This window comes from Zingiber officinale, chromosome 9A (genome assembly GCF_018446385.1).
Source record: "Zingiber officinale cultivar Zhangliang chromosome 9A, Zo_v1.1, whole genome shotgun sequence".
NCBI classification, from domain to species: domain Eukaryota; kingdom Viridiplantae; phylum Streptophyta; class Magnoliopsida; order Zingiberales; family Zingiberaceae; genus Zingiber; species Zingiber officinale.
In genome coordinates, this window is record NC_056002.1 from 16,814,871 (window position 1) to 16,840,329 (window position 25,459).

A 25,459-nucleotide genomic window follows, 5' to 3' on the forward strand; every position below is an offset into this window, starting at 1 on the left:
CACCTACACAACTTACACTATGGCAATATGTCGATGGATCAGAATAAAACCATATAGACTATGAACTGTTTCAATGAGTTCTGAAAGCATTTTAGATTCCCCTATAAACTGAAAAGAATACATAAAATAGTTACAGCATGTGAAAATCTATCCTCCATGTTCAACAGACAGTTTCAGCATTGAATTACAAGGTAGCAAGTGAAGTTGAACAAGTGTCACATACATCACTTAAAGGTAAACATTTCATCTGATTGAATATTCCCTGCAGCAGGAGAAAGTATAATAGAGCTGATCTAAACAAGAAAATACAAGCAAACCATCTAGTACACACATCCTATGTTTTTACCTTTTAGTTAGTTACTGCAAAGTAGGCCATGAAGCAAAAGGTTGTAGATTATTAGCACATGGAGATAGATATGCGCATCCTACCTGTAGTAAGCTGGCTGATAGGCTGGTGCCAATACATTGTGGTAGCCCCCGAAGCCACTGTTGTAATTTCCATATGGTGGGTAGCTCATTGGTGGAGAGAGATACGATGCTGCATGTGGTGCAGGGCTGACTTCAGTTGGGTATCCATATGCATCTCTGATAGCTGGTGGACTCCTGCTACCATAGATCGCATGTCCTGGAGGGCTGTCATAAGGATAAGGAGATGTTGCAGGGCATGCTGAGTGTATTGGAGGTGATCGTACAAAGGTAGGAGGAGCAGGGAAGGAGGACACATAGGCGTTGTTCATCAGTCGGCCAGCCTTGGCAGGAGGCATTGGTCCGCCATTATTGGCGCGTGTTCGCTTGTTTGCAGGGCTATTGGGTCGATCGTTGGCAAGACCTCCACTAGATGATGCCTTTTTCTTCTCCACCTTGGCCTTCTCCAAATGCTCAAATCGCTTCTGAAGGCTTGCCAAGGGAAATTCAGTTTCAAGTTTATGTTCTTGAATGCACTTGATAGCAGCCCGAATAACTGATTGTTCCTTGCGGCTTGTGGCATTCTGCAACAAACAGAATGTGTGATTTCAACATTCACATACCGATGTATCACAGAACTATTACTATTTATTTGATAGCAATATTTTCAATGAGCTAACATACTGCAATTTGCCCAGTGTTGTTGCTCTCCTGGGCAGTTGAAGCTGCTATCTTTGAGTCTTCAAGGAAGGATTTTAGCAATTGAACTGGAGGAAACTTCTCCTGCAAACCAGCCTCATGTGCAAAGTTTATTGCATCTAGCTGATGCCCATTGCTAATCAATTCCTCAATGATATCTGCATGCAAAAGAAAAACAACACTCACGTCACATGTCTAACAATTCCCATCTAGTCTCATGCACAAAGTTCACACATTATTTCCTAACTCCAGCATTAACAGAACGATCATAGTTTGTACTTCAAAATAATGAAAATTGTGCAAAAGAACATCAATAATACTCACTGCATAAATAATACCAGTTCTACATACAAAGCTACCTGTCTTTCTATCAGACAAAGAAGAAAATAATAATGAAATCTCAATTACTTGTAACCATTCCAATCTACACAGAAGTTGATGGGCAATGAGAAGTTTCATTTGCCATGAAAATTAAAGCTGGCATTTCAGCCACCTAAACGTTTATCATCATAAATTTTCCAACTTGTAGTAAAAAGCATTGAACTATTGAAATGGACAGTAGATTTAGCCTTACACTGGTAATACCAGATCTTCCTATATAGGTTAGATCAGAACCTACTTTGCCAAAAAGGATGAAAAAGAGAAATAGGTACCTTCGATCTTATCCTCGAGCCCTAATGAAATAGCCAGCTTGGGCATTTGCCTTCGCCAAGCAAAAGTTACAACAAGCCTCCGATACAACTCCTTGTCATCCTTCTCTATGATCCCGAAAGTCACCACAAGTTGTAGAAACGTGTGCGCATCTGATGGCTTCACGCTCTCAATTCCTCCGCGCAGCTCCAGACTATGTTTCCACTCCTTTGCCATGTTCTGAGCTTGCTCCCTTATGGTTCGAGTTACTAGTGGCCTCGCCAGCCCTAGTTCAGGATCCGCCAGGATCGGCGCCAGCGACTCCAATACTAGCACACAGGCCCAACCAAGATCATTAGGCGACTTCACTGGCCTTTTGTCGACAGGGAAGACCCCGGATATCGCGTCAATCACGAATTTGGCCGGATCAATACAGTCCGCGAGGGCCACTGGGAGTTCTGATCGAATCAACTCCACCTCCTTCTTTTTCGCAACTACAAGATCGAAGAACCCAAGGAAATCCACTTTAGTGCAGAAAGATCGCAGCTTTGAGGTCATATCAAGATCGTCGCCCGCTGCTGCATAAGAGACGACCTGGACCGCCTGCACAGCGTCGAGCTTGGAGAGGGCGACTTCCACTGAGGCATCGATGGTGAGTTCGCGGCGGAGAAGGACGCCGAGGGTCCGGCGGGTGGAGGCGTCGTGCTCCTGGCGCTTGCAGCGGAGTACCTCGGACTTCATCTCCAGCCCGCGCTCAACGGTGGAGAAGTGGTCGGAGAGCTCCTTCCATAGCTGAGTGCAGCAGGTGATGAGCTCCCGCTGCTTCTCCAGCTCCGCGAAGCTCTCCTGCACGAGGGAAGGAGGGACGGCGGAAGCCGCCTCCGATGCCATCTCGGACCGCAAGGCGTCAATTTCGCATTCGGTAACCGAAAACGAGAAGAGCAACCTCGGCCTAAACCTAACCCTAGAAAGGGAAAGGAGAGGAGAGGGGAGGAGGGCAAAAAAAAAAAAATGTAATACGGTCAGAATTAGGCCAGTAGGAAATTGACAGGTGTCAACTACCCACTGTAAAGTCTAGGGCGGTGAGCCGTAATGATACGAGATTACTAATTTAAAAAAGTTAATAGATAAAAAACGGATTAATACTAATTTAGCAACATAAAAAGAAATTTTTTATATAATTTTATATATATTTGCAGATCAAGCATTAACTTTATTTTGCCCGTATATATTTATTTCTATATCCATTGTATTTGCCTTTAATTCGTGGATTTTTAATTACCTTTTATTATCTTCAGTTTACTTTTCAACCCTTATTTATTTTTAAAAAGTCATAATAGTTCGTATAATAATAATAATTATTAGATATGTTAATCATCGACAAAATCCAGATTATTAAGAATAAGTGGGTTGGTTGCTTAATTAATTAAACTAATTACTTTTTAATAGGAGGCACTCGAGAATCGAGATTGATCGAAGAGATCATTATAACGAGCATTTATTGTATTCTGGGCCCCAGAGTAAAATCCAATAGCGTGGCAGGTATGTAAAGTAGGTCAGACTGAGAAAACCCAGCTTTCGAAACCTTCAGTTATCTGCCTGAAGCAGTGGGTTGAGAAATCCGGGGCCCACAAGCTTGGTGAATCATCAGCCTGGTATCTTGTGCTGGTATGCGATGTCAGGTACATGAAGATCATCTGCAAGTATTTCGTAACTACAATTACGAATATTTCAAAATCTAATAAATCCACAGCGAGGAGTTGGAGGGAAACCAGGAAACAGAACGAGAGAGAGAGAGAGAGAGAGAGAGAGAGAGAAGGGCGGAGAGAAAAGTTAAGATCTTGTCACAAATCCCTAATCGATCGCTAGCGAACTCTTCGTCTTCCCGAAGGCTTCTTCATCCGCATCATCGTGGATACCGTCTCCAAATCCCGATCGCATCCCCGATTCCTCAAACGCTTTTTTAAGGTTTGCCAGATTGGTTCGTAATTGATTATTGTTTTTTTCTCCTTTTGATCGATATGGTGTTTTCTATGCTTGTGTTAAAGTTGATGTTTTGCGTGCAGAATCGTTCCAGAAATTATCTTTGATCGAGGAGGGAGTGATTGGCCGTTGTTCGGGGTTTCTCGTCGCCAACGCGATTGGTTCGCATTGGATTTGGAGTAGGTTTGATCGTGGGCGGAGTAGGGTTTTACTGTGATGTCTTTTGAGGAGGAGAGCGGAGGCATGAGGAAGAGGAAAGGAAGCAGGGAGGTCGACGAGAAGAGGAGGTTGGGTGTGAGTGATTGCAATTCGGATGATTGTTTGGCTAAGCATTGGAGAACGGCTCGTGGTGCGCAGAAAGGAGAGAGGATGCATTGTGGTGACAGTTATGGAGTTGTTTGGGAAGAGAAAAATAGGAAGAATGTTTTGAGGGCTCATGTTGCGAAGCCATGTGAAGTTCTGGATTCTGATGAAACGATCAAGTCGGATTTGGAGGGGAAGAGCAGTAGAAAACCAGCTGTTGCTCAACTTTCTGCAAAGAAAACGAGAAGGGAGAGGATAGGAGAAGTTAACAACATTTTTGCTGTTGATAATAATTTGCATACTGACATTACTCGACATGAAAATGATGTTCTCAGGGTGCAAGGAAAAGGCGGTGTCTTGAGGGTCTTCCTCAATAAGAAAGCTGATGGACTTGAGAATTTCTGTGCCAAAGATTTTTATGAGCAAAGATCAAAGACTCTGGGCTTTCCAGTGGTTTCTACTCATGAAATGCTGAATCCAACAACCCTTTCTGCAGACACACAATCACTTGAAAGATCATGCGCAGGAACTATATTGAGAGAGACAAACACTGATATAACTTTGGAAAGCAGATCCGGTGAACAAATGAGAGAGTTGGAGATTTCACTGCCAAAAAGAGGAAAAAAGAGAACAAATATGCAAAACAATAAGACTGACACTAAATTAAGGGATTTTTCCAATTCAAAAATTCATAAAAGGGAACTGAAAGATCAGTTAAAAGAAATACTTATAAATGCCGGTTGGAGGATAGATCTAAGGCCAAGGAAAGGCAGCAAGTATGTAGATTCTGTTTACATACCTCCTAAAGGACGAGGTAGTTATTGGTCAATCACAAAGGCTTATGCTGTGTATCAGGAAGAACTGAATAGAGAAAACAATGGGACGAGTGAGGGCCCTGCAAGGCTGTCTAAAGCATTTCTTGGTAGTGACTATAATATACCTATAGATTCCCTAAATGTACTGAAGAGGAATATTGTTAACAAGAGAAAAAGGAAGGAAGCGCTAGAAGAAGCCCAAAGTGGTCAAAAGAAGAAATCAGAGGAAAGGTTTGACAATAGGAGGCAACCTAGTGTTACGGAAACTACAGAGATGTCTGACGGAATCACAGACAGAATAAACATAAACAGCTCTACAGATTTAGACACAAAAACAATAGTTAGTTCCATAGCTCATAATCACTTCCAAATAGGAAAAAGCAAACATAGAGTGTGTGCTCTATTAGCTCGTGGCAGCAATCAGGATGCAGAAACTGAAGACGATGGTTTTGTTCCGTATAAATGGAAGAGGACAGTTTTCTCATGGATGATAGATCTTGGAATCCTGTCTATAAATGAAAAAATAAAATACATGAACAAGAGGAGAAATGAAACAAAATTGAGAGGCTGGATAACAAGAGAGGGCATTAGGTGCAGCTGTTGTACTAAAATTGTTACTGCATCTAAGTTTGAGCTTCATGCTGGGAGCAGACTTCTTCAGCCATCACTATATATATATTTGGAAGATAGAGGTGTCTCCCTCTTGCAGTGTCAATTAGAAGCATGGAAAAAACATGAACAGTCAGGCCATCAAGGATTTTGTAGTGTTGATGTAAGTAGTGATCAACCCAATGATGACTTCTGTGCAATGTGTGGTGGCAGCGGTGATTTGATCTGTTGTGATAATTGCCCTTCAACATCCCATGTCAGTTGTTTGGGTTTGGAGGTGGGTTAAATAAAATAAGCTTTCAATATTTGAACAGGTAGTAGTAGCCATGTAGGTGGTGCGACATGCCTGTTTGGCTCAATTTTTTAATGTGTTTTTTTGTAGATGCTTCCTCATGGAGTGTGGCACTGTACAAAATGCTGCTGCAGATACTGTGGTGAAATTTCTATGGATTCTACTAAAAAAAACAATGGAATTGATTCTTCATTACTCTCATGCAGCCAGTGTGAGGCAAAATGTATGGAATAACTAAACTCTATATTTTGGTCTTCACATTTTAAGTTTAGTAATGTTCAAAGAATGAAGAAACTTATTGCTAGGCGCCTTGAATTTTGCAGATCATCAGGATTGTGTTGCTCAATTTGAATCAATTTCTCCCATTTCATTGAACCTGAGTAGTGCTTTTTGTACCCAAAGTTGCAGAAAGGTATAAAGTGGTGGGTTTTGCCCATCTTTTCTATATCGAGCCTTGATAATTTTATTGTTTGAATTTTTTTTATGGTCATTGTTGCAATAGCTCAAATCTTCAAGAAGGGCATTTTATTTAAAGTCACAACAGAATGATATATGTTTGCTTATGAACAATAATGTAATCTTAGCAAATATTTGTTTCCATAGACCTGATTATTCATCCATTGGGTGATATTCTATTTGATGTCAAACTTAGTTTTCTTTTTTCAAGCAAATCAGTGCTGTGTTAGAGAAGGATCTGTTAGATCAACCTATTATATGAGGATCTTTTAGATCAACCTACTATATAATTACATTACCATATAGGATAAAATATGACAATTTCTTAATGTAGTATTGCTCAGTTGCAATATAGGTATTAGTGTTTCCAAAAAAAAAAATATGGAGGGAGGGCTAAGAGGAAATAGGCTTGACCGTCCAAATTTATGTCTGCATAAATCATTCTTCTTTTGTCCTATTTAATCTTGACAATTTCTTGACAATCAAGAAGGGGTTGATACTAGCTTCTATCTCAACAATTAACCAGGTTATGGGTAAAGATTTAGTTCCCATGCTTGCTTTTGCATGCTGAACTGAAGGCATATGAGATTTTGCTAAGATTTTATGTTTTACTAACACAGTGTAAATTTATGCAGTGGTGATTGATTTATGCAAAGTTGCATCTGCCTAATGCAGAATCATTATATTTCACATAAACGTTTGTTGGAATGTATGACCAAGCAGATTATAAAAATTCATTTTTTGAGAAGTTACAAAACTTAATCCCCCAGTCTTATTCTATCAAGATTTTGGTTCTATACTCTAGCTGTTCTAATAATGATCCAGCGCTGCCTTTTCTAACTGCAGGTTTTTGAAGGATTGCAGAAGATTCTTGGGACCAAGAATGACTTGGGAGCTGGATTTTCATGGAGCATTATTAGGCGATTTGATGAGGATGTTTCTATGTATAAGTTGGAGTTGCATCAAATGGCAGAATGCAACTTGAAGATTGCTGTTGCTCTAGCCATTTTGGATGAGTGCTTTCTGCCGATTGTTGACCAGAGAAGTGGTTTTAACGTCATTCATAATGTTGTCTATAATTGTGGGTAAGCATTTCTCACATCTCGTCTATCTTTCAGTGGAAATTGTGAATGGAAAATAGGCATTCTCATTAAGATTTTCAGTTAGATTATTGAGGAGTGATCATATTTGTATCTTACCAATTAATGTGTTTGATTATATATATCATTGTTATTCTCATCACCAAACCTCATTTTTTCCCCAACTATTTAGGAAAGACAACATGGATCTCATTCCTTAACTGACTTTAGTGCAAAGTTATGTAATATCTCATTCCTTAACATGTTTGATAAATCTATATGTATGTTGTAGATATTTCAGATTATTGTTTTTTTTTAAAAAAATATATTTTTCCATACAGGATGATAATGAGCACTAATCTAACTTATCGTTGAATCAGTTCAAGAACTGTTCATGAACTTTACTCAAGAATATTGACAAGTCAAATTCATTTCTCTTGAAGCTTAAAATATGTTCATCTTTTTTACCTTCTCTAATATCGTTTTATGATGGAGGAATATGAATCAACTTTTACTGTATTTGTTCATGAAGATTTGTGTCATTTATATTTTATACCCTCTGGATGTTGCTCTGTATTTGTCATGATTACTAATTGGCTGATAGGTTTTTCATTTCTCTAATGCAAATTGGAAAGTTAGCTTTCGAAACCTAAGGCCACACTGGCCCCCTGTTCATTGATCTGACTTTTTGCTGCCCCTTCACTTCTATAAGGGACTTGCCTCTTCAGTGCCCACTTTTTTAGTAGTTGTAGATAGCTGAGGTTTGTTGTTTTTTAAAATTCTATGGGTACCTGTTTGCTAATATTTCTCTTCCATGTCTTTTGAGAACTAAGAAATATATTGTTGATGCTTATATCCTGCAATAGCTATCTACTAACAATCTTGTTTCTTCTATGTTTTGTTGCTTTTGCAGATCAAATTTTAATCGTCTGAACTATAAGAGTTTCTGCACAATAATTTTGGAGCGTGGTGATGAAATTATCTCTGCAGCCTCTATCAGGTACTTGTCTTGACTGTCTGTTAACTGTAAGCTATATTGATGACTAGTTCACTGGGGGATTGATCATCTTATGTGCAGAAGCTATTGTCTCAAATGTACCTGTGGTTGATAGATTGTACTTCATAAGTAGATTATTGATTATTGTCAATCATGTTACATTCCTGAATTGTTTATGAGAAATATGAACAGTAAATCTTAGTGAGAGTTAGGAGGCTGGTTGTGTATACATCCTGGCACGCCTAAACCTTAATAGGTTTTCAGTCAGGTTTTGTGTAGCACTCTGTGGAAATGTAGGTAGAGGTGCATGTTGGTCCAAGGTGATGTGCATAGATAAAAGGGTTGGGGGTTCAAACTAGGAACCTCAGTTTGTGCAAGCACAGATGCGGAATGGATTGGTTCTTTAGATATTGGTTCATAATTGATCCATGGTATATTCACTGAAGTGTATAATTCTTTTGTACCTGATCGTTACAACATGCCTCCCATACAGCTTGAGATAATGCTTGATGTTGTTTCTAAGTCCTACTTAACCTATATTTATAAGAAGGATTGTTTGAAAGATTGATCTCTATCTTTAATCCATCACTCAATGCAGGTCTATTTTAGCATGTAATCTCCATGTGTTTTCTTGCCTTTTTCTTTTTAGGTGAAAAGAGGGAAGAAATCACCTACCCTATTACATTTGATTTTGATTTTCTATTGCTTTCGTCTTGTCTGATAGGATCCATGGAACCAGGCTGGCAGAAATACCTTTTATTGGGACAAGAAACATGTATAGACGCCAAGGCATGTGCCGCCGGCTTCTTGGTGGAATTGAATCAGTATGTTAGTTTGCCTTTTTATTCTATTCATTGTTTGTTTATTCACCAATTTAGAGTATTTGGTAATTTATGCTTACAGTTCGTATTTTGCTGAAAACTACAAAGCTTGAAAGATTCAAACTCGAATTTTCTGACATGATGCAACAAAGTTTCATCCCATCTTTCATCGTTCGTCCTAAAATCTGTTTGAAAGAGTAGAGATGATGATTCTTGTTTTCTAGTTATAATCCAAGTGGCATCTAGATTTAGGCTGTCAAGATGTTTCAAGCTTCTGCAAATCTGAATTATGCTTGCAGAAATTTAAACATCTGCCAACTTTGCCTGTTTAATTTTTTCCCTTTCCGGACTTTGGTGACCTACCTAATGCCGCCAATGGTGTTACTCTCTATATTTATTTAGGTTTCTTTCTTCTCAGCAGCTTTATGCTTCTGTTCTTCGTTTATTTGATTTGAATTTGATCTCATTCTCAGCTTCTCTGTTCGCTCAATGTTGAAAAGCTGGTTATATCCAGCATTCCCGAGCTACAGGATGCATGGACTAAGGTATTTGGCTTCATGCCTCTTAATGGTTTTCAAGAAAAGGAAATTAGATCTGCAAATATATTGGTTTTTCCTGGTACATATTTATTCGACAAGACATTGCCAAAGATGCTTTCTCCTGAAAAACCTACACCGGTTCCTGGAGGTGGGTGGATCGAATGTTGAAATTGAATAGCAAAACTAATTATTAGTATTATTTGATTTGTTCCATTAATTTCATTTCTGATGATATATACAGTTGTAACAATCGAAAATGACGTTGAGCAATAGGCAAAAATAACACACTCCTGGGTCTGCTACTGAGCCAACCTCCATGCCTCTTCTCAGACTGCTGTATATCGTGTAAGTGTGCCTCAAGCCTAACCTACATTTCAAGCAGACTTTGACCGAGCAAAAACCTGGCTTGATTCTTGAGATATCCATGGCTGCTAATCATGAAAGGAAAGAGAGTGATTCTGGTACCATGAATAACCTGCCATAGTGTATATCAGGAGTTTTGTTAATTATAAGCTGGAGAAGAAGTTTTATCATTTGAGTATAAGCTTCAATGCACGAAAAAAAAAACTTCACCAAGTTTGGCCAAAGAACAATGCTCATTTTTAAATCTGCTGAATCTCCTCATGCAAATCAGGTTCTAAAGTATAAAGTTCCTATCTCTATGACAAATGCTAAAGCTCTCTTTTCTTTGGAAGGATATAAGTTTTGTCAGGGTTAAGACATTTATGGAAAGCCCTCAAAATGTTTTTCATCTTTTCCATAATCTTTGGCTCTGATGAACATGTGGGAAGTACATGTGGCTGCTGAGATCCAACTCAAATTGCACACTAATATATGTTGACTTCTTAAAATAAGTTCCATCTTTACTCATTTGGAACTTTCATGGTCTGCTATTGTAGTTGCCAAATTCAGCAACAGAGTTCATATGGAAGCTATGTGACTCATTCTTTGACCACATTTTTCTGTTGCTATCAATCTGTTAGTTTTAAGATAGTGTTGAGAATAGTCAATAACTTTGTAAAGATTGCCCAATAAGTTTATCTTGTATAGAAGGTTGGCAATTAATTTTGTTAGCTTGGGTAGAAGATTGTATAGGTGTCAATTGATTTTACAGCATTGTGTAGAAGATTGTATGGCGGCTATATATCAATTTTTAAAGCTTGTATAGCCTCATTTTTAGGGAGTTAATTGGGGATTCTAGTTCTATATATATTTTTAAACATTGCTGCTGTCAATCTGTACCACATTCTCTGATGTTGCAAACTCAATCTAACTCACTGTGCCACATCATTGTGCTCGTTGATCTATTGCATCATGCTTGCGATCCATCATCGCCTAGTTTATCAGTTGAGGTGCTCACAATCTTATGTTTCAATCTTGATTTTGTGCCATTTCAACTTTTATGACTCAACTTGATCAGTCTCCATGCCTTAAACATGTGGTAGAGACTGAAAAGAGAAACACTTATCATACATAGTAACTCAGAGGAAGTTGATTATTCATCAAAGACAGTAGATCGTGAATATAAGGATTCTTGCAGTTTTTTTAACAGGTGCTGATGGATAAAAGTTTCTCTGATCTCCGGTTTGAGTTCTCTCGCCGCAAAGCATCAACAAAGAAGAACAAGATGCAGAGATCCGTGGACCAGTGATCTATGCCTTCCCACTCTTTTCAGGACCTCAAAACGTCCAATGAAATCTAGGATTGGTGAGTCATCAGCAACTATGAATTGGGTTGCTGAAATGAGAAGCTTGCAGGCAACAAGTGCTCAATGATGCTCATGTGCACAGAGCATAAAGCTGGGCAAGGTGAGGAGTGGTGGAATTCATTGTCCTCTTGTTCTTCTTCTCCCTTGTTGGTGTAGGAATTGCAGAAAAAGGATTAATGAAATAATAATAATAATAATAAAGAAGAAGAATGTTGATGGAATAGAATTCATGCTCTGCTCCCCACATCAACTTTATTGTGACAATCTTAACTTTGCCCTTTTCTTTTTTTTTTTAAATTTTTTTTGTAAAAAATCATAAATATTATTCTTAGGAAGAGGAGTGTCATTGTCTGTTTCATCATCAGACAGTAACCATTCTTGATTCTTCTTGCAAGTGCCAAACACAAGTGTGTTGTCATCAGATGCCTCGAAGTTGAATTCGAGTCATTGAACTGTCACATTTTTCCTTCCTGCTTCATCTGCTTCCTCATATTCCCCTTGTTTCTCCATTACCAAGAACTTGTGTTTGCAACAAAATGTTTACAATATTCTTCTCTCACTAATTTGATTCAAGGCTCCATTTCCGAACTCAATTTTTTTTTTAAATTGAGGTTTCTAAATTTTCAACCTGACTAATCCTTGAGGTGGACTATTTCCCATGATTCACCTATGAGTAAACCCGGAAGAACAAGTTAATCATGGCAATGCAACATCACTGGTGTAGGTACGAATATTGTAACTAATTGGGAATAGTTATCTATAGATATATATATATATATATATATATATATATATATATATATATATATATATATATATATATATATATATATATATATATATATATATATATATATCACTGGTGTAGGTACGAATATTGTAACTAATTGGGAATAGTTAAAAGGATATTATATATATATATATATATATATATATATATATATATATATATGTTTTAAAAACCATTTCTAAAATAAGAAAAACTTTCAAGTTTAAACGATAATTAAATTATAATTTCAGATAATTAAAAGAATTGAATATTAATTTTAGTACTCAATTAAATTGAATCATATTCGAAATTGTTTAAACACTTAGTTTGACCGAGAGAAATGACGTTTAGATCCTCTGTCCCTATTTCTCTTTATTCCCGTGTTTCATTATCGATCGAACGGATCAGATTAAATCTCAAGACATCATGGCATCTTTAAAATATGTACAGTATCCTCGTGATTTGCAAAGAATCCTTGAAATTTAATCGATCCGTCCGATCGGCAATGGGATACGGGGACGGAGAGAAATGGGGACAGAGGATCTGAACTGCAATGTCATTCAGATCCTCTGTCCCCATTTCTCTCTGTTCCCGTGTCCCATTACCGATCGAACGGATCAGATTAAATCTCAAGGCATCATGACATCTTTAAAATATATACAGTATCCTCGTAATGTGTAAAGCATCTTTGAGATTTAATCTAATCCGTCCGATTGATAATGAGACACGGGGACAGAGGATCTGAACTAGAGGCAATGATATAGTGATAAAAAATTTCTTAATTTATCAAACATAGTCTCAATTTTAATAAATTAATGGTTAATGATCCTGTCCGAGCACCGAGTCGACGGACGCTGGGGACGTGGCACGCTCCGCTGTCTCCGACGGGTGGTGTAGCTCTCCGGCGAACCTGCAAAGAAGCCGAGCCGGGAGGGGTTTCCCGGCGACGGCCCTCCAATGCTCAAGTCAGGCAACGAGAGAAGCAGCGTAATGTGGCTACAATAGAGATGTGCGCATACCTTCGTCGACGTCTGAGGGTCCTTATATAGGACCCCGGGAAAACACGGGCACGCTTCCTGATGCGTGCACGCTTCCCCAAACATACCTTAACAAGCCTATATCAGAAAAGTACCTCTGGCATCATTCCGCAATCGTCCGAGCATATCCCGGATGTGACGGTGGAAGCTTCCACCGTATGATCTTGTGTACGGCTCGGGCGCCAACTCTGCTGCTTGTCGGCGGCAGACGTCTCGAGGATGATGTTATCCCCTGTCTCCTTTGTCCTCTTACTCTCCCTGTCTGTTCCAGGGCCGAGCGGGTCGGTCGCTTGGCAGGCATATAACTTCTGCCTCGGTCGTATGCTCGGATGAGACTACTCCCGCCTGTGTTGCCTTGTGTACCGGCCGAACGGACATCACGCTCGGGACTTGAACCTTTTTACCTTGAGCATCGGAAACCCGACCTCCAGTCGGGTTGTATTCCTTCGGTTCGGGAGATTCATGGCCGGTCGGTATGCCCTGCGAGGTCAAAGGTCAGCCTGCTTCCTCCGGTCGGTCGGTCAGCCGATCCAAGGGTTGAATCTCTTGACCTTTGACCTCCACGTGCTGTTGATCTTCCGCCAATGAGGATCCCCCGTCCTTATCACCGGATCACATGCCTCCCCTTCAAGTCTAGTCGAAGGAGGCGTTAAGTCCGACTAACTGGACTGCCGGTCGGCCTGAATGACATCGCCCTGCCCCTCTGAAATGTGTTGGATCGTGAAGTGTTGATAGAGGGGGGGGGGGTGAATATCAATTCGAAAAACAACGTTGAAAAGAGTTAAGTGCAGCGGAATTTAAAAGAACAGACACAGTAATTTTACTTCGTTCGGAGCCTATGACGACTCCTACTCAAAGGCCCGTACTCTGTGAGTACTTTCGTTGGGCAATCACTATCAATTCGAATGATGATTACAAAATAATTAAGTACAAGAATTGACAGAAATAAAATACCGACAAGAGAAAAAGAATTAGACTTAAGAAAGCGCTTTGTCAGAATAGCCTCGCGGCGTCGCAGAAGCGTAGAGCAGCAGAGCAAGTAGTAGATTCTCAGTTGATATGGAAGCTCCACCCCTGGGGCTTCTTTTATATGCTGCTCCGGGCGCCTGGATCCCTTCCGGGCGCCCTGGTGCGACGTGGCAAGTCTAATCAGCGAACTCCACGTGGCGATGACTCGGCTTGGATAAAACTTGCCTCCGAGCGCCATGATCCCTTCCGGGCGCCCGGATCCCTTCCGGGCGCCCGGATCCCTTCCGTTAGTGCTACCCGCACCAACAAAATGTTCCTCCCTCGGCCGCTCGACCTCCTCCGAGCGCTGGCTCTGCTACCGTGCCGACCATCATTGCTGACGTCCTTCGGGTCTCCTCGGGATTCGTGTAAATTTTCTCCATTAAGACCAAGCATGTGCGCTGTGCGCCGTAATGGCGCTCATTAAATGCGCTTCTATGACCCGGTGCCACGTGGCGCCTCCGCTGGCGTCACCGTACAGCTCGGCGATGTGTCCGATGGGACATCAGTGGTTTGAAATAAACTGCCCGATGGGGGCCTTGGTTCCTGTGACCTGCATCGGACGGTCGAGGCCGATCGGGCCCGACCTTATAAAGTCGTCATCTTCCTCCTCCGTCACACTTCTGCCTTCGTGTGTCCGTTGCCTTTCTTCAGTGCTTCAGTGTTCCGGCGACTCCGCTTCACCGTTTTCCGACGATTCCCCGCCGTCTTCCTTCGTTCCCCAGCCTCTTCGTAAGGTTCCGCCTCCTTTCCTCTCTGTTTTTCTCGTTCTTTTGTTGAGTTCTCGTCTTCTGGTCGCTGTCCTTTTCATCGTCTCCTTGTGGTGTCATTTTCTATTCTCTTGGCTTTTGTTTTTTGCCCGATCGGATAATAGCCAGTTCATCCCGACCTGTAGAACCCACTTTAGGTCCCTGGTATACTACCATGGAATCTCGCTTTGATCGGCGTGACGCCGAAGCCTTGCTTAACATTTTTGACATTCCATCTGACTTTGAACTTATTCTACCCTCTCCAATCGCTCGACCTCACAAACCGCCAAGAGGAGCCGTTTGTTTTTTCCGCGACCAATTCACGGCCGCTCTGCGATTTCCTCTTCATCCCTTCTTCGCCGACGTTTGCAACTTCTTTGGTCTTCCGCTCGCCCAATTAGTTCCCAATACTTTTCGACTTTTGTGTGGAGTGGTGGTACTGTTCAAGATACTCCGCATCCCTCTCCGACCGGAGATTTTTTTACTATTTTTATTATCCCAAGCAGTCCGACCTGGGCACCTATCTATTCCAGGCTCGGCTCTGCCTTGTCTTTTTTTGATAAACTCCCCTCCTCCAATAAACACTGGAAGGAGTATTACTTTTATCTTCGTTTCCCCGAGCGGGCTCCTTTCCAAACCAAGTGGCAGGTCGGACCGCCTACTTCTCCCGAGCTGAAAAGATTTAAGACCCGACCGGACTATCTCGAGGCCGCGAACATGCTGGCCGGGCTGAAGCTCGATATCAACAAGCTTCTGCCCGAAGGCGTGTTGTATATATTCGGCCTGAGTCCGAGCCGCACTCCACTTCCGAGCAGCTTTGGTAAGAATTTCCCTTGTCCATGCACTTTGAGTGCTAACTGATTTCCTTCTTTTTCCTTTGCAGCAAATATCGTCATGGAGTCCGTGATGCTCGGGATTTTAAAGAAGAAAGCCGAGGCGCTCGAGGCGGCAGCCGCCAAAGAGATGGAGCGACTGGGCATCACTCCGGTCGGCTCTCACCAGGGTGAGAGTGAGACACATGCGGAAGAGTCAGCCGCTCAGGCCTCCCCCATGGAGGGGACGGGAGGCAATACTTCAAACCGGGAGCTAGCCGGGCAAGAGGAAGGCTCCGGTCAAGAAGACGAGCAGCCACTCAGAAAAAAGAGGCGTCGGACGGATACACCGTTGCGATCGGCTACTTCTGCTGTTCGCGTATCCGAGCGGGCGGGGTCCGATTCCCGTGGGAAAACTCCAATGGTGGAGGCATTATTCTTTCTCAACTAAACCTGCCCGCCAACCCAATTGAAGTTGTGTCGGTCATCGCTCTTCCACCTGCCCCCCGCCGGGTCCAGCGCTCGGCTATTTTGTCCAAGTTCTCCGCTCCAGCCTCTACTCCCTCCGCATCTGCTCACACGTCTCCAGGCCAGAGCCGCACCGTCAGGGCCACCCTGTACCTTCCCAGCGAGGAGCTGTTGCCCGAGTCTGATCGGCCGACCGCGCCTGAGCATATGATCACCATGAAGGGGCCCCTCGCCGAGATGTGGGCCGATGCTCGGGCCCGTGTCGCGATGATTCCGCTCAGCAATCTGGCCAACAGTCATATGCAGCAGCCCACTGGGGTAAGTGTGTTTTCCTCCGAAGTTTTTTACGTATTCTTTTCGATCGGCTATCAATACTTCTGTTTATGTCAGAGATGGGTGGAGGAGATTACTGTCTCCAATCGGCTGACCATGGTGGATGAAGAGGTTAAAGAGTTCTGGCGGCGCCCCCTCCCAGGGTCCCTCATATGCCGAGCTACAGAAAGAGCTCAAAAAGGCCCAAGATTTATTGGAGGCGGAGCGAAAGAAGACGGCCGACCAGGCCCATACTCTGGCTGAACTTGAAAGACAGGTCAAGACACTTGACCGGAAAATAAGCCTAGCCACCGATCGGAAGAAAACAGCCATAGCCGATCTGGAGAAGAAAAATGTCGAGGCGCGGGGCCTGGAACAACGAGTTAAGGAGTTGGCGGAGCAGCTGGACGGCGAGAAGGCGAGCCGCTCGGGTGAAGCGCTCAAACATAAGGACGAATTGAAGAACTTGCAGGAGGCTCTTGAAGCTTCCCAAGCTTTCTTCAAGGAGTATCAAGAGGCTAAGCCAGGCCGAGTCGCAGCCCTGAAGCAGCAGCACATCCGCTCGAACGAATTTTCTGAGAAGGTCTGCGAGCGGATGTGAGTTGGCCATTACTACCACGACGAACTATCTGAAGTCCAAGGGTCAGCTCCCCAACTCCACAACCATCCTGGCCGAAGACTATGTGGCGCTTCTTTCCTCCATCCCGAAGACTGTTTATGAATTTCTCGAGTAGTGCTTCTTGTAACCCTTCCGATCGGCCCTAAGGGCCTAAATTGTAATGAAGCTATGCCGTATTTTTAGTAACTTACTCTTTTTTCTTTTTGTCAATGCTTGTGTCTTCCGATCGGCTAGCGAATTACTGTCGTTCGTGTCTCCCCCTTCTTTCTTGTTCGATAATCGTTTCTCGTCCTGCCTTGCTTTCCTAAGTAATTTTTCATGAAGTATTCTACACAACCAGGCCGCTCGCCTGAACATCCCCCACTTCTTTAAATGGGATCCCGATAGATGTTCACGAAGTACCTTTGGTAACTTGCCCGATCAGCCAATCGACTCACAAGTCGACCTCTTTATTATCTTTTTCCGACCGGAGGGTTTATAGTCGCCGGTCTGACTCTAAGGTTTAACGTCGCTGCTCGACGGTCTTCAAGGCGGGGTGTTTATAGTCGTCGGTCTGACTCTATAGGTTTAACGTCGCCGCTCGACGGTCTTCCAACCGAGGGGTTTATAGTCGCCGGTCCGACTCTAGAGTTTAACGTCGCCGCTCGACGATCTTCCATCCTGCGGGTTTATAGTCGCCGGTCCGACTCTCGAGTTTAACGTCGCCGCTCGACGATCTTCCAGCCGGGGAGTTTATAGTCGCCGGTCCGACTCTAGAGTTTAATGTTGCCGCTCGACGGTCTTCAAGCCGGGGGGTTTATAGTCGCCGGTTCAACTCTAGAGTTTAACGTCGCCGCTCGACGGTCTTCAAGCCGGGGGGTTTATAGTCGTCGATCCGAATCTAGAGTTTAACGAACCGACGACTATAAACCCCCCCGGTTTGAAAACCGTCGAGCGGCGACGTTAAACTCTAGAGTTTAACGTCGTCGCTCGACGGTCTTTAATAATGAGCTTATAGCTCGGATAATATACGCCCGGCCGAATGACACGGGGTCTTCGCCATCGAGCCTGTGGCTCGAATAATATATTCCCGGCCGAATGGCACGGGGTCTTCGCCATCGAGCCTATGGCTCGGATAATATATCCCCGGCCGAATGGCACGGGGTCTTTTCCTTCGAGCCTATGGCTCGGTTAATATATCCCCGGCCGGATGGCACGGGGTCTTCGCCATCGAGCCTATGGCTCGGATAATATATCCCCGGCCGAACGACACGGGGTCTTCGCCTTCGAGCCCATGGCTCGGTTAATATATCCCCGGCCAAACGACACGGGGTCTCCGACATCGAGCATTTTGCTCGGATAATATACTTCCGGCCGAACGACACGGGGTCTTGCCACGACATCATGCTGCTACCCGCTTGGTGCGCCAGAATCATGCCTTTGCTTTGTTCTTATAGCTTTCATTCCTGCAACCAAACGATACATCCGAACGGAATACTCAAAATATATTACATCAGCGCACCTTTCATCCAGCCCGATAAGGCTGGAGGTAGTTTGCGCTCCATGACCTCTCTAGCTTTCGTCCATCCTCATCCTCCAAGTAGTAGACTCCCGATCGGAGCTTCTCGATGACTTCGAATGGTCCTGCCCAGGGAGCCTCCAGCTTGCCTACGTTCCCGACCGGCTTCACTTTCTTCCAGACCAAGTCGCCCACCTGGAATGCTCGAGGAATCGCGCGGCGGTTGTAGTTCTGCTTCATTCTCTGCCTGTAGGCCATCAGCCGGACGGACGCTTTGACTCTCTCCTCGTCGATCAAGTCCAATTCTAGCTGTCTCCGCTCGGCATTATCTTCGTCGTAGTTCTGGATCCGGACGGACTCTACGCCGACTTCGACTGGGATGACTGCCTCGCCTCCATACACCAGATGGAATGGTGTTACTCCCGTTCCCTCTTTAGGGGTCGTGCGGATGGCCCATAAGACTCCTGGCAGCTCGTCCACCCAGCTTCCTCCCATGTGGTCGAGCCAAGCCCGAAGAATTCGGAGTATCTCCTGGTTGGCTACTTCGGCTTGACTATTGCTTTGGGGATACGCCACAGACGTGAAGTGCTGCTCAATGCTATATCCCTTGCACCATTCTTCGAGCTGATTTCCGACGAACTGTCGTCCATTGTCCGACACGAGCCGACGTGGAATGCCGAACCGACAGATGATGTTTTGCCAGATGAATTTCTTGACCATGTGCTCGGTTATCTTGGCCAATGGCTTCGCCTCCACCCACTTGGAGAAGTAATCTACTGCCACCAATTGAAACTTCCGTTGTCCGGTCGCCATGGGGAACAGTCCTATGATGTCCATGCCCCACTGGTCGAACGGGCAAGACACTGCGGACGCTTTCATTTCTTCCGTCGGCTTATGTGAGAAGTTTTGGTACTTCTGACAGGAAAGACACGTTGCGACGGTCCGAGCGGCATCCTCATGTAGCGTTGGCCAGAAGTATCCGGCCAGCAGGATCTTCCTAGCCAAAGATCGGCCGCCCGGATGACCTCCGCAAGATCCTTGGTGTACCTCCTGGAGAATGTACTCTGCGTCTTTTGAGCTAACGCATTTTAGCAGCGGTTGGGAGAAATCCTTTTTGTAAAGCTGATCTCCGATGAGAGTGAACCAGTCGACTCTCCTCCTTAGTAGCTGAGCTTCATCCCGGTCGAACGGTGAGGCCCCTGAGCGCAGAAACTCCATGATGACTGTTCTCCAATCGCTCGGGAATGTGAGGTCTTCCATCCGGTCTATATGCGCTACCAAGGATACCTGCTCGATTGGTTGCTAGATGACGACCGATGATATTGAGCTTACGATCTTGGCTAATTCATCAGCCGCCTGGTTCTCCGCTCGGGGTATCTTCTAGACCACTACCTCGGTGAAGCCGGTCTTGAGTTTCTCAAAGGCCTCCGCGTACAATTTGAGTCTTGCATTGTTTATCTCAAAAGCGCCCATGAGTTGCTGAGCGGCAAGCTGGGAATCCGAGTGGATCATGGCCCGACTGGCTCCAACATGCCGTGCGGCTTGCAATCCGGCTATGAGGGCTTCGTATTCCGCCTCATTATTTGTTGCCCGATAGTCTAGCCGGACGGATAAATGCATCCGCTCTCCCTGAGGTGAATGTAGTAGGATCCCAATTCCGCTTCCAAGCCGAGTGGACGACCACATATATTTTACATGTAGCTTCGGGCTCAGGCTTTTGTACCTCGGTCACGAAATCTGCCAAGGACTACGCTTTGATCGCCGAGTGGGGTTGGTATTGGATGTCAAATTCGCTCAGCTCCGTCGTCCACTTGATGAGTCGTCCGGGTGCTTCAGGGTCCAGGAGTACCCTTGCTAGCGGGCTATTCGTCATCACAATAGTGGTGTGCGCCAAAAAGTAAGGACGCAACCTCCGAGCGGCAAGGACCAAAGCTAAAGTCAACTTCTCGAGACCGGTGTAGCGAGACTCAGCATCCTTTAAGATATAACTTAAAAAGTACACTGGCTGCTCCTCACCGCTCGGCCTTACTAATGCTGAGCCCACAGCATGCTCAGTTGATGATAAATAAATGCGGAGCGGCTCACCTACGGCTGGTTTGGCCAACACGGGTAAGGAATTCAGATAAGTCTTCAATTCCTCGAACGCCCGACCGCACTCCTCGTCCCATTGAAACTTGGTGGTTTTACGGAGAATCTTGAAAAAAGGCAAGCTCCGGTCGGCAGTCTTAGAGATAAATCTTGACAGCGTCGTTATCCGACCGGTAAGACGCTGTACCTCTCGAAGATTTCTGGGAGGCAGCATGTCCTGCAATGCTTTTATCTTGTTGGGGTTCGCTTTTATGCCCCGCTCGGTCACAATATAACCCAGGAAGCGCCCGCCTTTTGCTCCGAACAGGCACTTCTGAGGATTAAGTTTGATGTCATATCTTCTCAATGTTTGGAAGGTCTCATCCATATCTGCGTAGAGATTGGCCGCCCGGAAGGACTTGATAAGTATGTCGTCCATGTACACTTCCAAGTTGCGTCCGATCTACTCCCTGAAGACCTTGTTCATCAGACGTTGGTAGGTGACTCCTGCGTTCTTCAGTCCGAGCGGCATTACATTGTAGCAGTAGGTGCCGTCCGCCGTGACGAAGCTGACCTTCTCCTGATCTTCACGGGCGAGCGGCACTTGATGGTAGCCTTAATATGCATCCAGCATGCATATCAGCTCGCACCCGACCGTGGAGTCCACTAGCTGATCGATCCGAGGCAGGGGGTAGAAGTCCTTCGGGCATGCCTTGTTCAAGTCCCGGAAGTCGATGCAGACCCTCCACTTGTTGCCCGACTTGGAGACCAGAACCACATTTGCAAGCCAACTCGGGAATTATACTTCCCTTATGTGGCCGGCCTCCAGAAGCTTTTCTACCTCCACCCGGATGATTACATTCTGTTCCGCGCTGAAGTCCCTCTTTCTTTGCTTCACCGGCCGAGCGTCCGGCCGGACGTGAAGTTCATGCTGTGCCACGCTTGGCGAGACCCCTGGCAGCTCATGGGTCGACCAAGCGAAGACGTCGCAGTTACGCTGTAGGCATTTGATCAGCTTCTCCTTCTGCTTCTCCTCCAAATCGGATGTTATGAAGGTAGTGGCTCCGGTCGGGAAGAGTCAATCTGCACCTCCTCTTTCTCTTCATAAACCAAAGAAGGAGGTTTCTCGGTTATAGTATTTACCTCGACCCGCGGCACCTTCCGAGCGGACTTGGATTCGGCTCGGACCATCTCCACATAACATCTCCGAGCCGCTAGCTGATCTCCCCGCACCTCCCCTACGCGATCTTCTACCGGAAACTTGATCTTCTGGCAGAAGGTAGAGACGACCACCCGGAACTCGTTGAGCGCCGGTCGTCCCAAGATAACGTTGTACGCCGAAGGAGCATTAACCACAATAAAGCTTGTGGTTCTCGTCCTTCTGAGCGACTCTTCTCCCAGCGATATAGCTAGCCGGACTTGTCCGACCGGTAAGACTTCGTTCCCCGTGAATCCATAGACGGGGGTCATCATTGGCAATAGTTCAGCTCGGTCGATTTGCAGTTGGTCAAAGGCCTTCTTGAATATTATGTTGACCGAGCTGCCTGTGTCAATGAAAATGCGGTGAATAGTGTAATTGGCTATTACCGCTCGGATGATCAGGGCATCATCGTGAGGGACTTCAACTCCTTCGAGGTCCCTGGGCCCGAAGCTGATCTCGAGTCCGCTCGCCCTCTCCTGGCTGCAGCCGACCGCGTGGATCCTCAACTGCCGTGCGTGTGCCTTTCTGGCTCTGTTGGAATCTCCGCCGGTCGGACCTCCGGCGATGATGTTGATTTCTCCCCGAGATGTGTTGCCCCTATTTTCCTCCTCCCGAGCGGAAGGTCGAGGTCGTTCGTGTGATGCCTGATGGTGAGTTCCGGGCTGCTGACGATTCTGCTGCTCAGGGGATCTCCTTTCTATCCTTTGGACGGGGCTCCGTTGTCAGTGTTGCCGGTCTGGTGAAGGCGATCGGCGACGGTAACTCCTCGACGCGGGATGAGCGATGGGGGGGAGGCTCTGACAGTCGCGGGTGTTGTGAGTAGCCGACTGATGGAGTGAACAAAACATCGGGGTCCATACCTTTCCCCTGGGTTTGGGTCGATCAGCCGCTACTTGCTGGACGACGTGCAGCCGAGTGTGCTGATGAGGACGAGCGGCTACAGCTCTCGGTCCTCTGGGTGGCTGGTGACTGATGGGCTGCTTCCGCTCGGCGGGAGCTGGTTGGTCACTCTGGGCTTCTTTTCTTCTCGCCGCCTGGGCTTCCTCCACATTGATGTATTCGTTGGCTTTATGCAGCATGTGGTCGTAGTCCCGGGGCGGCTTCCGGATAAGCGAGCGGAAGAAGTCACCGTCCACGAGCACTTGCGTGAACGCGTTCACCATTGTTTCCGAGGTGACCGTTGGAATGTCCATGGCCACCTGGTTGAAGCGCTGAATGTACGCTCGGAGCGGCTCTCTCGCGCCTTGCTTGATGGCAAACAGGCTGACGCTTGTCTTCTGGTGGCGCCTGCTGCTTGCAAAATGATGGAGGAACGCCGTTCGAAATTCCTTGAAACTTGTGATGGATCCGTCCGGTAGTCTCCGAAACCACCGATGCGCCGATCTCGAAAGGGTGGTGAGGAATACTCGGCACTTGACACCATCTGTGTATTGATGCAGAGTGGCGGTGCTGTCGAACTTACCCAGGTGGTCGTCTGAGTCGGTTGTCCCGTTGTACTCCCCGATCGCAGGAGGCACATAATGCCTCGGCAGTGGATCACATAGAATGACATTTGAGAACTGCCGGTTGGTCCGCTCGGGAGACGCGTCCGATCGGGGCGCCTTTTCCTTTTCTGACGTCCCGGATGGGTGCTTCGTCCGATGAAGATCCCTTGTCTTAGTTGGCTTGTGCTACCTTCGAGGGCGTCTGGAACAGAGCCCGATGAAAAGGTATCGGGGCGGGCGACGCCCCCATCTGAGTGTCGGCTGACCCCTTGTTTTGCCCCCATATTGAGAGCTGCTCCTGCCTATCTTCGGGTGGCGCTCGGCCACCCGAGGCTGATGTCGCCTGCTACGTTGCCCGCTCAGCCTGAGCTTTCTGTTGCTGCTCCACTATTTTTGCGGCTCGCGCTTGGACGAGTGCCTCAAGCTCTTCGGGAGAGAGCGTTACCAGAAGTTGACGTCCAGCTTCTTCCATCTTCTTGGCTCGGATTTAGGTGCGTTCCCACAGACGGCGCCAATTTGATCATGTCCGAGCGCTGAGTCGACGGACGCTGGGGACGTGGCACGCTTCGCTGTCTTCGACGAGTGGTGTAACTCTCCGGCGAACCTGCAAAGAAGCCGAGCCGGGAGGGGTTTCCCGGCGACGGCACTCCGATGCTCAAGTCAGGCAACGAGAGAAGCTGCGTAATATGGCTACAGTAGAGATGTGCGTAATGTGGCTACAGTAGAGATGTGCGCATACCTTCGTCGACGTCTGGGGGTCCTTATATAGGACCCCGGGGAAACGCGGGCACGCTTCCTGATGCGTGCACGCTTTCCCAAACATACCTTAACGAGTCTGTGTCAGAAAAGTACCTCTGGCGTCATTCCGCAATTGTCCGAGCATATCCCGGATGTGACGGTGGAAGCTTCCACCGTATGATCTTGTGTACGGCTCAGGCGCCAACTCTGCTGCTTGTCGGCGGCAGGCGTCTCGAGGATGATGTTATCCCCTGTCTCCTTTGTCCTCTTGCTCTCCCTGTCTGTTCCAGGGCTGAGCGGGTCGGCCGCTCGGCAGGCATATAACTTCTGCCTCGGTCGTATGCTCGGATGAGACTGCTCCCGCCTGTGTTGCCTTGTGTACCGGCCGAACGGACATCCCGCTCGGGACTTGAACCTTTTTACCTTGAGCATCGGAAACCCGACCTCCAGTCGGGTTGTCTTCCTTCGGTTCGGGAGATTTATGGCCGGTCGGTCTGTCCTGCGAGGTCAAAGGTCAGCCCGCTTCCTCCGGTCGGCCGGTTGGCCGATCCAAGAGTTGAATCTCTTGACCTTTGACCTCCACGTGTCGTTGATCTTCCGCCAATGAGGATCCCCGTGTTTATCATCAGATCAGTTAATTTTTTTTAATGGATTGATTTAAAAATATTAGATGGATAGGCCACTCGCCCTGATGAACGATGAAATATTTTTATAAAATCGAATTAATCATCTTTAAAATTACTAGTGTAAAGTACCAACTAAAAGGATAAATATGGAACTCATGACATCTCGTCCAAGATGTTCGAACCCTTAATTTCTTAATTATCTACTTAATTAGATTATAAAACAAAAATCACGATGGATCAAAACTTATCAAATATAATTATAATATAATTTAAAATATCATTTATTACCAGTATTGCTTACTAAATATAGTGGATGCCAATTTAAAAATTATTCAACTATTATTTAAATTGATAAATGCATAGTTGACGTTAATAAAGAGTTTGCTTATAACTTTTAGATAATTCGTTAAAAATTTTATGGGAGAAAAAAATTCAAGGAAAAAAAATGAACTTTGTTATTTTGAGAGAAAATTATGTTTTTATCATGTAATTTATATATTTTTTATATATTTTTTTTCAATTTTAATCCTGTTATGAGTCAATTTACATTTTTAGTCCTGTAACTTATAATATTTTTTAATTTTAATTTTTTTCCTCTAAAATTCAAAATTTTCAACGAAAAATGATGTTGTAAATTAAATTTGGGAATTTAATTTTTTTATGACCCATGTATTTTTTTATATTTCAACCATAAATTAAATAGTTTCCGTTAAATAATTTCAATTTTAGATGAAA

General features: G+C 45.0%; 3 protein-coding genes across 3 annotated transcripts; 2 read left to right on the forward strand and 1 right to left on the reverse strand.

The window, feature by feature from the left end:
- Positions 1-140: 140 nt before the first annotated feature.
- LOC122020046 (FRIGIDA-like protein 4a) lies at positions 141-2,717 on the reverse strand. The gene is made up of 3 exons (XM_042577765.1): positions 1,758-2,717; positions 1,090-1,262; positions 141-989 (listed from the first exon to the last, which is right to left on the reverse strand). The coding sequence occupies exons 1-3, from the start codon at positions 2,623-2,625 to the stop codon at positions 426-428; spliced, it is 1,605 nt and encodes a 534-aa protein (XP_042433699.1). The 5' UTR covers positions 2,626-2,717; the 3' UTR covers positions 141-425.
- Positions 2,718-3,489: 772 nt separating this feature from the next.
- Positions 3,490-5,730, forward strand: LOC122019069. The gene is made up of 2 exons (XM_042576576.1): positions 3,490-3,702; positions 3,801-5,730. The coding sequence occupies exon 2, from the start codon at positions 3,934-3,936 to the stop codon at positions 5,728-5,730; it is 1,797 nt and encodes a 598-aa protein (XP_042432510.1). The 5' UTR covers positions 3,490-3,702; positions 3,801-3,933.
- Positions 5,731-5,837: 107 nt separating this feature from the next.
- Positions 5,838-10,807, forward strand: LOC122020973 (increased DNA methylation 1-like). The gene is made up of 7 exons (XM_042579037.1): positions 5,838-5,959; positions 6,060-6,148; positions 7,039-7,277; positions 8,185-8,271; positions 8,993-9,092; positions 9,563-9,776; positions 9,870-10,807. The coding sequence occupies exons 1-7, from the start codon at positions 5,890-5,892 to the stop codon at positions 9,899-9,901; spliced, it is 831 nt and encodes a 276-aa protein (XP_042434971.1). The 5' UTR covers positions 5,838-5,889; the 3' UTR covers positions 9,902-10,807.
- The last annotated feature ends 14,652 nt before the right edge of the window (positions 10,808-25,459 follow it).

Excerpts from the sequence above, each read along its gene's own strand:
- LOC122020046 (XM_042577765.1), bottom strand. The coding sequence starts at position 2,625 with ATGGCATCGGAGGCGGCTTCCGCCGTCCCTCCTTCCCTCGTGCAGGAG. Across the intron at positions 1,263-1,757 it reads GCTCGAGGATAAGATCGAAG|ATATCATTGAGGAATTGATT; the intron begins GTACCTATTTCT and ends TTTTGCATGCAG. Across the intron at positions 990-1,089 it reads ACAACACTGGGCAAATTGCA|AATGCCACAAGCCGCAAGGA; the intron begins GTATGTTAGCTC and ends TGTTTGTTGCAG.
- LOC122019069 (XM_042576576.1), top strand. The coding sequence starts at position 3,934 with ATGTCTTTTGAGGAGGAGAGCGGAGGCATGAGGAAGAGGAAAGGAAGC.
- LOC122020973 (XM_042579037.1), top strand. The coding sequence starts at position 5,890 with ATGGATTCTACTAAAAAAAACAATGGAATTGATTCTTCATTACTCTCA. Across the intron at positions 8,272-8,992 it reads ATCTCTGCAGCCTCTATCAG|GATCCATGGAACCAGGCTGG; the intron begins GTACTTGTCTTG and ends CTTGTCTGATAG. Across the intron at positions 9,777-9,869 it reads ACCTACACCGGTTCCTGGAG|TTGTAACAATCGAAAATGAC; the intron begins GTGGGTGGATCG and ends TGATATATACAG.